The 12,338-nt window shown below is 36.4% G+C and overlaps 1 protein-coding gene across 5 annotated transcripts in view; it reads left to right on the top strand.

The window, feature by feature from the left end:
• Positions 1 to 12,338, top strand: part of ATP8B4 (ATPase phospholipid transporting 8B4 (putative)) — a 232,952-nt gene that overhangs the window by 112,393 nt on the left and 108,221 nt on the right. For all 5 annotated transcript variants that reach the window (XM_072738501.1, XM_072738502.1, XM_025998689.2 and 2 more), the window contains one exon: positions 5,235 to 5,307. In XM_072738501.1, coding sequence (XP_072594602.1) covers positions 5,235 to 5,307 — 73 coding nt within the window. The remainder of the gene's footprint in view (positions 1 to 5,234; positions 5,308 to 12,338) is intronic.

Here is a 12,338-nt window from a genome sequence, read left to right as displayed (position 1 = left end):
TTCAAAGTGTGTGGGCATTAAAATTTTTGATAGATGTTGCAAAAATAGGGAAAATGTCTCTTTTTCAGTTTTCTATTTCCTAAAATGTTAGTAGTAACAGTACCTATTTTGTAGAGTTGTCATGAGGAAAAAATGAGATAAGATATATGACTAGTATTGCCAGATGTAGAAAATTAAAATACAGGATGTCCAGTTAAGTTTGAAATTTAGATAAACAATGATAATATTTTAGTGTAAGTATGTTCCAAGTATTGTATAGGGGGCATACTTAGACTTAGAAATTTAGACAAAATTATCTGTTGCTTATCTGAAATTCAGATTTAATTGGATGTTACTTGTTTTTATTTGGAAACCTTGTACATGAAGGCTTCAGCACAGTCCCTGGAATATAGTAAGCAATTAATAAATATTGGTTGTCTATAATTCTTATTAGACATTCAGGGAAATGCTGTCATTCAACAAGTTTTTGGAAATAATGATTCTGTATTTATTAATTTTTGGTGAGTCAACAAATATTTATTGAGTGCCTGCTAGGACTTAGGCATTATTCTAGGTCCTGAGGATACAGTGGTGAATAAAACAAGCTCGGCATGGGCAGGAGAATATTTTTGTAAGTTATAGCTCTCACATGGGTTTGAGATTAAAGAAAGAACCAAATTCATTGTATGTGGATTGACTGGTTAATTAGAGGAGGTCACTTATATTGACCTTGATTATTTTGTCTCTTCAGTATTCCAACATGTCTTCTGTAGCTTTGAGGAAAGTCTCTTCTCAGGAATCTATGCTGCTAATAGGGAGTCAGAAGTATTAAAATGTAGAAAGGATGACAGGAGACTTGAGGAGCCCATTGAAGATCTCCTTCTGCCTTTAAGCTTTCAGCAGTGTGCTTGGCATCTTGCTCAAAGCAGATGCTTGTTTTCTAGCCCCTGGAGCCAATGGTTCAATAACAGGGAGCATAGTAGATGCTATCTCACTTGGAATTGCGTTTTCTCAAGAAGTGTCTCAGCATAGCCTAGTGGCTCTGGATATCTCATCAGGAGGAAGCAGATTCAGACCAATTTATCAACAATTACTACATATAATTGCTATCTATCACCACCTTTTCTTAGAACTCAGATTAAAGAGGGAACCAAACTTATTGTATGTGCATTGATTGGTTAATGCGTATCTCTAACATTCTGAGAATAGGTATACAGCTTGTGGGTGTATTTTTAAAAGTCACTTCTTGAAAGTAATTCTAGTTGCCATTCTGTGGCAGTTTAACTTCAAATATTTTATGGTGACTTTGGAATTTAATTTCATGAATCTCTTTCTGGGATTTGGTTTATTATTTAAGCAGGTTTGTGAGTTTACTAAGGTAAAGTCTGTATCATTACTGCAGCTATTTTAGAAAAGCCTGATTCTAAGAAGCATTAACTAGATTATGTCATTTCATAACCTGAAATAATTACGTGATGATACTGAAAATTGAAGCTTATTTTAAAATCTTGGAATTTCTGGATTCAGTGCTATGAAATAAATTAACTTGCTTTCAGAATATTCATATATTGTCATTCCTTTCTGAGAGCAGAAGGACTTTCCCTGATAAAGGTAAAAGGAAAGTTTGTTGGTGCCAAGTCTGTGGAGTTGGGTGTCATCATCACAGCCCATGAGGCCATCCTGTATCTCCTTCGTAGAGCTGTGATGCAAGCTTGCTTTAAACATGAGCCCTAGGAACAGCTGCACCACACATGGAGATACAGGGAATATGTTTTCATTGTTTCAGGATGATGATGAAATGTATCATTCTACAAGCTAAAATCTTAGAAGTCTAGAAATATTTTGAAGATGAGTTTTAAAGGAAATCTTCGTGTCTGTCCCTCTAGTACTGATGGTATGTCTTTGATGTTGCATCATCAGTGGTGTTAGTAGTCAGTAGGAGAAGAAAAATAGTGGGATTTAAAATACATGTAATTTAAATTCACTTGCAGGTCTTCATCAGTTTATACTTGCTTGGTAAGTTTGGATACTTTTGTAACTATGACTCTGAGTGCTCATTGAAATATCTCTCTGAGATCCTAGTTAAGTGTAGTTATAATTACCTGCCTAGATAGAATAAGAAATAATATTTTTAAAAACTCCTACTTTGATTGTGGTTACCAGATTTTTCACAGATATATATTCAAATAAGGAGTTTAGCCTAGATATCCCACATGGCCTACTGTTTACTAATGTTCCAGATTTTTTTTCCTCAAAACTCTAATTATATCTGTAGAATATTACTTCTCTCTAAAATAATCTATTCTGTGCTTCTTCCTCTTAGTCTTCATTCACTTTCTGTGAATTAACTGCTTCAAGTCTAAGATGACTTCCTATCATAATCTCACTTTGTAAAGATTATGTTGTCTTTTTGGCAGGATGCTGGACACAATCTGACAGATAGATTTGGGTGTCTGTTGTTGAGGTTATTGATGAAACAGTTGGAATAGTGCTGGATCCAGGAGGTACTGCTTGTTGTTTCTTGCCAGATTGCTAATAGTTTTGTGTAATATTTCTTTTGAGGAAATTTCTCCCATAGTTATATATCTTCAAAACAATATTTTATCCAAGTTCAGATCAATTTTGTGTCAACCTGCATTGTTGCCTGGTGAAGGTTTTCCACGGCCCATGGCCCACAGAAGTGATATTCTGTCCTGTGGAATTTGTACACATACATTCCACAAAGTATTTAAGATATCAAATACTGTTACTTATAGACTTTGGAATGCTCTGTTTTAGGGGAGAACTTTCCATTGGGGTAAGTGGAGGAGAGGTAGGTAGTCAAAGTGGAACTGGGGTTGGAATATATCTGGAGTAACAAAGGGGACGAGAAGAGAGCTCAGAGATACTGTTAAATGTATATTCTGGGCAGAGGGCATGCAGGTGGCAAGAGAAAAAAAAAGGACTAGAGTGAGAGAAAGTAAGGGATCTGGGGCTCATTTATGGTACTTAGGTGTTTTCTGCTTTCTTTGCCTGTTAGATGACATTAGTAGATTAATAGATCTTAGCAAGATCTTAGTAAACACTTATTCGGAGTGTTTTTCTACTTTTGGAAGTATTTAATAAATTCGAAAGTAGAGGTTAAAATTTAGGTAGGGGTGCAGGTAGATAGGAGGGGGATGGGCATGAGGATCTGGCATGAGGGATGGTATTTTGCTCTGCTTTATCTTTTTCTATATGGCTTTGATAAAGCTTCATGTTTACCGTAATCAAATTGTTCCATATTAGCAATTCTTTGCACACTCTGGGGTTCTGCAATTTTTTTTTCTTAAAGAGATTTTGTTCTAGGATTTTTCCAAGTGTAGCAGTTAATTCAAGTATTTCCATGGATACCACCACACTTTTAATAATTTCTTTCCAATTGCTTTGGTTTTACAGAGGGAAATAATAAGATACTGGACTTGAGAAAAAGAAGTTAGAATTTAAGTGAGAAAACTCAAATTTTTGGTTTGTTCTCCCAAATAGTGGTTATTGCTATTTATCTGTTCAGACTTAACTATCAAACATGCATTTTGAAATGTGTAAGGGGTCCTGTAGGGTTCCATTTTAACTTTGGTTGATTTTCCATTTGAGTGGAAGAGTTAGGGCGCAGTCCTTCCTAGAGCTTACAGTGGATAAGAAGGAGGAATAAAAGTTTGGAAATCAAACAGTATTATCTGAGCTTCTCCCTAAGCAAATGCGCTTTCAGTAGAGACTTCAGGGCAATTCAGTAGCAGTGCATTTTGCATAAATAAAGATACAGTCTCTATCTCAGTCCATTCACATTGACTTTTATCTGAGATACTGTCCCCTGAGAAATGCCACTAATGCTCCAAAGGAGGTGGTATCCAGGAGAAATAAACCAGCACACAATCCATATCTGTAAAAATAAATAAAATGAGATTTAGAAGGCTTCCTAGGTTCTCCCATTGTTGTCGAACTAGATAAAGTGCAGAAAAGTGTGGCAATGGAAAAGCGATTGAATTCTGGCTAGAGATGAAAATGCTGCAATTGAAAACTTTCCAGAACAACATGTACTTGGATCTGTATTAAAGAAAAGTTCTTTGAATGCTTAAGCCAAATGACCCAGCAGGGTTGATAGTGTGAGGCATATTTCACAGTTGTATAAATATTTAAAACTGTTTTCCAACCTATAAAACAAGTAAATTAGGTTGTTTTTTTGTTTTTGTTTTTGTTTTTGTTTTAAACTGCAGAATGAAATTAACCTGCCCAACTTTAACTTGTTGGGGAACCTGTACTCATCCCAGCTTTCTCTCTTAAAAGGGGTTTGCTGGGAAAGAAGTGTGAGGAAGGCTTTCAACTTAGAAAACAAAGCTGGTTTATGTTTCTGAGAATTTCAGAAGGGATGATTAGCATTATGGTATACTGCCATAGGTGGTCTGTTTCCAGATGGTCTGTCTCCCCAACTGTCACAAAGGGCCCAAACAACTAAACACAATTTTTTTTAATCATTATAAACTCTTTTGAACCTGGTGAAGGGTAGAGTAGGGGCTTTATTATATACGTAAGCTTAAAAGAAAGCAGTGCAGCATTTTGGCCAGGCTGTTCTCAATTCTGATCTGCTGGTCCTAACCATTAAAATGCCACCAAGCCTGTCCCTCAGCTACAGTGCTTATGGATGATTGGTAGGTATTATTTCTCACTCAGTCTTCTAAGGTTGCTTTCATCACTCATTGTTGTTCATGTCCCTTCCAAAAATTTTTATTCTTTTCCTGTCATATTTTAGCTATTGCCCTGGACCTCTTTCCTTTGCCTCTGGTAAAACAGACTTTAGAAACAATGGCAGTGATGTTTTATTTCCATATTTTAAAATATAGTCTGAGATGAATATCAATGACTGAATTTATTGCTGCCCTCTCCTCACCCGCCCCCGCCAAATGGCCACTGTTCTGGCCAAGGAAATGCAAGCAAGAGTTAATAACTGGTATATAAAGCTGGCACCATGGGTGATGGAAATTGCACACAGCCAAGAGTTAGGCATTTTGAATTTAGCCCTAAGGATACCCCTAACTCATTGGGAATCCTTGCGCAAATCACTGACTTCTCTGGGCCTTAGCTTCCACATCACTCAGGTTAAAGACTTTGTTATATAAAGTCCTTTGAATTTAGCATTCTAGAGAAGTGTTATCTGTGTCTGTTATATGATGTACCATTGTGAATACATTCCCTTGATTCTTCTTTGTTCCTGAAAAAATTAATTTTGTTTTTGTTCTTAGATTGCAGAATGAAAAATGGATGAATGTCAAAGTGGGAGACATTGTTAAATTAGAAAATAACCAATTTGTTGCTGTGAGTATTTAGTATTGTTTATTAAAGAATTTACCTCAGATTAAAATAGCATATATACTGAAGTATTTACACTTGCAAATTTGGTAAATCTATACTAATTCATAATAATTAAGAAGAGAATTTCAGAATGTATTAGTGAAAAGTCTAAATTATAAAATGTTGTAAAAGGAATATTGATTAGTTACTTTGAATAGCATGGTAACTAAGATAAGCCTGAGTGATTATCTTTTTAAATTTCCTTTGTGATCTTTTTAAATTAATACAAAAGATTTTGAAACAAGCTGTTATTCATTTCATATAGAGTTTTTAAAATGCTCAGGAGTACTTTAAAAAGTTTTTTTTTATCTCACATCTTTTGAATACCATCCCTCAGTAATAGGATTTTTACTGTTAATTTCCAATATAGTTGAAGACAGTATATGCCTTTTCCTGAGTAATCACAATCAGAAAATATCTGTTGATTGTTCTGAACTAATAAAATGCTATTTATGAAGTTTTGCCTTGCATGTCAAATGTACCATAATTTATATTCTCAAGATACCTATGTTACAATTTCCTTGATAAAATTCAAGGGGTCAGTTCATGACTATAATATATGTGATGAAGTATAGTTCATATTAAATGAAGGGCAACAAAAGCTAACCAGATCAGAAATTAAAAATTCAAGTTAGTGTAGTCTTTATGTCAAATACATATTTGATTACTTGTGAAAATTTTTGTGTTCAGTGTAGTTATATGTATCAAGTTGTGTTCTTCATTAAATTTGAGACATTTTCCCATAGGAAAAAGGAATGGCCCCGAGATCTATTTATAAGAATAGCTCAGTTGAGCCTCCTAACCATTCACTTTCAGAAACAATCTTCTTTAATGCACCGTCTGTGTATACCGGTGCTCTGGAACACCTATGCTAAAGAGACTGACTACTCAGTGGACAGGCCAGTTGTAAAAGAGCTAGCCCTCTAAATAGAGATATGTTTATTTCCCTAACAATTTCAATTCTTTTTTTTTTTTAAGATTTTATTTATTTATTCATGAGAGACACAGAGAGAGAGGCAGAGACATAGTCAGAGAGAGAAGCAGGCTCCTCACAGGGAGCCTGACACAGGATTTGATCCCCAGATCAGGATCATTCCCTGAGCCAAAGGCAGATGCTCAGCCGCTGAGCCACCCAGGCATCCCAACAACCTCAGTTCTTTGGAAAATAGCTGAGAACCAAAAATAGGCACAAAGATTTGCTTTTTTTTTTTGCACAGCTAAAATAGAGGTCTCAAAGTCCATGTACTGTGGCCTCGGCTCCTTATACGTAGCACAGTCGGCCAGGTTCTCACATTTTACAACTGACCTTTGAACAACACAGTTTGAACTGCAGAGGTCCTCTTATATGTGTTTTTTTTTTACCCCGATATATGCAGTATAGTGCCATAAATGTATTTTCCTTATGATTTTCTCAATAACACTTTCTTTTCTCTAGTTTACATTATTGTAAGGAATGCAGTGTATATTACATATAGCATACCAAAATAAGTGTTAATCAACTATGTTATTGGTAAGGCTTCTGGTCAATAGTAGTTATGTTTTTGGAGTGTCATAAGTTACACATGGATTTTTGACTGAATGAGAGGTAGGTGTCCTTAACCTCCATGCTATTCAAGGGTCAGCTGTGTTTACTTTAATATTAAACACAAATTTAATTAGCTTATCCACCTTATTTTTCAGCTCATTAAAGATTAGCAACAGTATATTAGGGGGTGGCATCTGTTAAAAGAACACAGCCAATAGGAAAGATGGAGACAGAGTTATTCTTTGTTATTTGAAAGTAGAGCATTTCTATGAAGCCTTAAATAAGCCAACATGGTGTAAAGCAAAGAAACAATTACCATTAACTTATATGGACAACCTTTTGAGTATTCCCAGACCCCCAAAATCATTTCTCTTAGGCCTTTCTGATACCTTAGGATACATCTTGCTAATGAATGCACGAAATAAAACGAAGCACAAATGTTCACAGACCATTCAAAGCTCTGGCGGCTTGATGCTGAGATGATGAGGATAGTTCCCTGGGAAAGAGCTTGGTGGAGCTACTCTTGCTCTCAGGTGCACACTACCTCTGTAAGGGCTCATTGTAAAACAAAGGTTGAATGTTCTTTTTGCCTTTCCTTTTTTCCATAAAAGTAAAAAATCCTTTGCAGATTTCTTTTGGTTACTGAATACAAGTACTAATGTAGGTCTTTTATAAAGTGAAGTGGTATAAGGCAAACTTTTGAAAAGCTGGGGATACCTGTATAGTTTCAGGGCACTAAAGGGGATTGGATTAGAACTGAGTCTTCTCCCTTCCTTCAGTAACAGCACTATATCTTCTTCTCTTCTCTGCCTTTAGTTTCTTTATGTGTGACATCAAGGTGCTAGACCACTATATAATCTCCAAGATCCCTTCCAGCCCAGGTGCTGTGATTCTCTGAATTGAGAGGACTACAGAATTTTTGAAGGCAAAGAGCACATTGATATGCCTGGTCTCTCACACCTAGTGCTATGTTAGATAATAGGGGGCAGATAGTAAGTGTTGGCAGAATGAATAAATGTCAGTCTTTTGTCAGAAAGAAGACAGAAAAAATGGATAAAAACTTTAAAAATTCAGGATGTTATGGATCAGTGGGGTAGCAATATACATCTATTTGCTCTAGTTAACAAAAGATCACATATATTGAGGGTTCTTTGCTTAAGAAGGGGCTTTATGTAACATATTTTAGTTATACTTTCAATTAAAATTATTACAGTGAAAGAGTTTTGGTGCAGCCAGATGGTTAGCCTTAACTTTTTTTTTTAACTGGTATATGTGGAATTCTAAGAAGTATGCATTAAATTTTTTTGGCAGCTACTTTATGCCAGGAATGGTGTTAGATTATAGAGGAATTAGCAATTATTAAAGTATGGCACATATTTATTATTTTATTTGGGATTGAATATTTCAATGGCAATGCTAGGTATATTCCTACTCAAGTATTCATAAAAACAGGATCCCTAATAAGGATAAATATTAGACTGAAATCACTAGTTCACTAATACTCCATACTCTGGTGTGTTCATTTATCACATTCTTGGGGTAAGTCCCAGAAAGGCAGGAATCAAACATATGCCTCAAAATCTCCTAACTCTGTAGGACTTCATGGCCAGCTTACCTGTATTTCAATTTGCCTTCTGGACTTGATTTTATAATTTGTATTTCCTTTGGTCTTAATTCTTAATTTTGTTATGTTTTCTATGTTATAGTACACATGCTTGTATGCTCTTGCAAAGCCATCTATGGAATGAGACATAGAAGGCAAGTTTAAGTGCAGGCATAAGATGGAAGAAAACTAGTTCAAAGGGCATGTCATTAGTATTGGTTCAAAATGAATTACATATTTAGGTAAGTGTCCATGAAGCCAGTGATCCACGTGTCCCAGCACTGTCTAATAGAACTGTCTGCAGTAAAGGACATATATCTTTTGTCCTGCCCAATGTGACAGCCAACAGCCCACAACAGTATCATGTGGATACTGAGCACTTGAAATGTGGCTAGTGCAACTAAGGAACTGAATTTAAAATTATATTTACTTTTAATTATTTAAGATTTTTTTTTAAGTTTAGATTTAAATAGTCATATGTGACTTGTGGCTACCTGATTGGATGGCACAGATGTGGCCTTTTTATTGTTGCTACATGATGGGATGGGAATGCTTAGTCTCCACTCTTCCCTAGATTTCATTCTTTATGTTTTCACTTGGAGGGACAGCCCCAAAATAAGACTTTGAGCTTCTTGGACTTCTTTGCCCATTCCTTTCTCCCAGGAGTGACTTCTCTGATGGCTGTGTTTGGGGGCAAGGAATGTGCATAACTCAGAGCTCTTTCTTCTTTTTCTCTTTCGGCTCTGCCTGTGTGCACAGTACATCCTGTCCTGCTCCTTCATTCCAGCAATTATACAGGAGCATGCCCCTGATGGCGGGGTGGTAGGAGGGTCCCAGTAGTTTAGAGCTTCCCTTTTCTACAGCCAGCCCATTTAGCCCACATACCTATAGCCTGGTCTCCAGCAGCTTGCTTGCTTCATTTAATTAATTAAATTAAATTAATTTGAGAGAGAGAGAGAGAGCATGAGGAGGGAGGAGCAGAGGGAGATGGACAAACAGACTCTGCACTGAGCTCATTGGGCTCGATCTCAGGACTCTGAGATCATGACCTGAGCCAAAATCAAGAGTAGGATGCTTAACTGAGCCACCTTGGAGGCCCTCTATTAGCTTTATTAATAACAAAGATGAAACTTTTATCTCCATTGATCTCGGTTTGACTCCTATAATTGTAGCTCTATTGGTTTAATCTTTGGCTAAGTGAGGAAAGGAGTCCTCTAATGCCAAAACTCTGTGGTGTCTCTTGATGAGCTTGGCACCTACAAAACTATTTTTAAGTGCAAACAAATGTTTTTATGCTGTAATCACTTAGAAGTACGAATATATTCCTGTTCCCTGAGGATTAACTCATTTAATCTCTACAGTAGCTCAATTAAGGCAGGTTATGTCCTATTATTATTGTTCCCATTTTACAGATGAGAAAACAGTGCCATCAAATAGCTTGCTATTGGGAGAGCCAGGAGTTAAACCTAGGCCATCTGGGTTTTAACGCCACTCTTAATTGTTACCATATGCTGCTCCTTACTCCACTAAATCAGTCATCCTAATTGCCTTGAGGCTGGGCTTCCAGCATTAGGGTATTCAGGCTTGGATGCTGGGATTTATGTGACCAAAGGAAGTTGCCCCTAATTCTGATGTATAACCTCTAGCTGTCCACACTTAGGTTTCTAAATTCATTTATGTCAACTTATCAGTACATTTTAAGCAAGAAAAGGAGCTTGCCTGAGATGGCCAATTAGCTGGCATATTCATAAGTTACTCACTTTTATTTTCCAGATAAGAAATCTTCCATTTTCTTCACTTAAAAAAGAAATATTAAAACATTTTTGGGCTGAATTTCCAGAGCTCCTAGTTTTATTTTAGGACCAGGGGTGAGGGGTGGGGGAGAATGTAGAGTGTGATTCAGTCGTTGCAGTGAGATTGACTTGCGTTAAAAGAACCAAGTAAACAGTTAGAAAAACACACTACAAAGCTCTTGATACTGCCAGACACACCTTCCTCCTTTACTTGACAGAAGTGATCTTGTTTTGTTTTATTTTTCTTATCTGGTGGTAGAAATAAACCCTTTACTGGAATGAGCATATTTGAACATTCCATGAGTTTAGTTGTTTAGCTTATTTGAAAGAGTGTCCTTTCCTCCTTCACTCACACACCCTTAAGAAAGGCATTCATGTTTTAGGTGTTTACAACAGTAAAGGTTTGTTTTAAAACAAAAACATTCTTCTGCTATGTGAATTGGAAATTTCACCTTCAGAAATGAAAGAACTAGAAAGATGAATTCAACCTAAATCCAGTCCTGACCAAGGCTGGGCTTTGACACTCTTTTGACCAGTCAGGGCATCTCATCTGATCTTTCCTAGCACCTTCATCCTTCCTGAGAGGCCATGTGGTGGTTTAATTGCCCTGTTTATTATTTCAAATTTTACAGCTTCAAGTCAGAGTTACTTCGTTCACACTAATTGTGCTAAATAAACTCTTTTATTTTTAAAAATATGTGAAGCAGTAGAAAGTTGAAAATTTCCAGTGAAAGAGGATCATTTAAAACATTTGTCTAAGCTGCACTGATAAAAGAAGCTTCTCACTAAAATACAGAGGTGCAACATGTTATTTTCTACAATACAAAAAGAACATGGCCAATGTTCTGTTTATAAGCAATTACTAATTTGTGGGAGTGAAATATATAAGGCAAGGAGTATTTTTTGACCAAAAGAAGGGTGGACCCATGATTAAAAGCTATGATGTCCATTATTAGTCTCCTCTTCTCCTTCTCTTCTTTCTCCCATTTTTTTTATCTTCTCAAATTCATTTAATTATAAAAACCAAAGGAATGTACTAGATGTACCTAATACATATTAGTAGCCACTCAGCATGTGTTTGTTGGATCTGAAATTTAATTTTTTTTGAAATTTAATTTTTAAAGAAAAATATTACCTACAATGTTACACATTTTCATTTTTACAACTTCATCCTGATTTTGTCCATATCAAACCTATTTTACTGTAAGTGTACTCATATTGCATGAGCCAATTTGGACTCTTCTTTTTAGACTACAAAAAAAGGGGGAGATAATATTGTAGATGGTAAAGAAGATAAAGAACCCTGTGTGTGAGATTCAAATGTGGCAATTCCAATTAATTCTATGACTTTATCTCTCCATCATGTTGTGGAGTTCATGTCCCAATATTCTTGACCATTGTGGTTTTGGTTTTTGAACACCAACAAAGTGAAAGAAAACAAAGCAAAACACTTTGTTTTCCATAGTTATATTTCATTGATTTTTGTAGCCAACCAGAGGAAATAGTATACTTTTGAGATCAGAGTTATGAGCTCTAGATTTGCTCTTTAAGTTCTGTGTGGCCAAGAGCATGGCATTAAATCTTGTAGGGCACTTTGGAAGTGATGAAGCTCTCACCATGACTTTGTAAGGCTATGGACTGTATATGAGTCAATCCACCGCTTGTGAGCCAGAAATAACCTTCCCAGGTTTCTTATTCACATGTGGGAACAATTTTATTTCACAGGGTTGTTTTTTTTTTAATTAATTAATTTATTTATTTATTTATTTATGATAGTCACAGAGAGAGAGAGAGAGAGGCTGAGACACAGGCAGAGGGAGAAGCAGGCTCCATGCACTGGGAGCCCGACGTGGGACTCGATCCCAGGTCTCCAGGATCGCGCCCCGGGCCAAAGGCAGGCGCCAAACTGCTGCGCCACCCAGGGATCCCATTCACAGGGTTGTTGAAAGAATAAAGTGGCACAATTGTGCCAAGAGTTTTTTGTAAACTCTTAAAGAATTGTACAGCTTAGGAGTGGGCAAGGTGGTGGAGGAGTAGGGTCCCCAAGTCACCTGTCCCCACCAACTTACCTAGA

Source organism: Vulpes vulpes, chromosome 15 (assembly GCF_048418805.1).
Source record: "Vulpes vulpes isolate BD-2025 chromosome 15, VulVul3, whole genome shotgun sequence".
Taxonomy (NCBI): Eukaryota; Metazoa; Chordata; class Mammalia; order Carnivora; family Canidae; genus Vulpes; species Vulpes vulpes.
The sequence above is the reverse complement of the archived record's forward strand: the minus strand, read 5'-3'. Positions and strand labels throughout refer to the sequence as shown.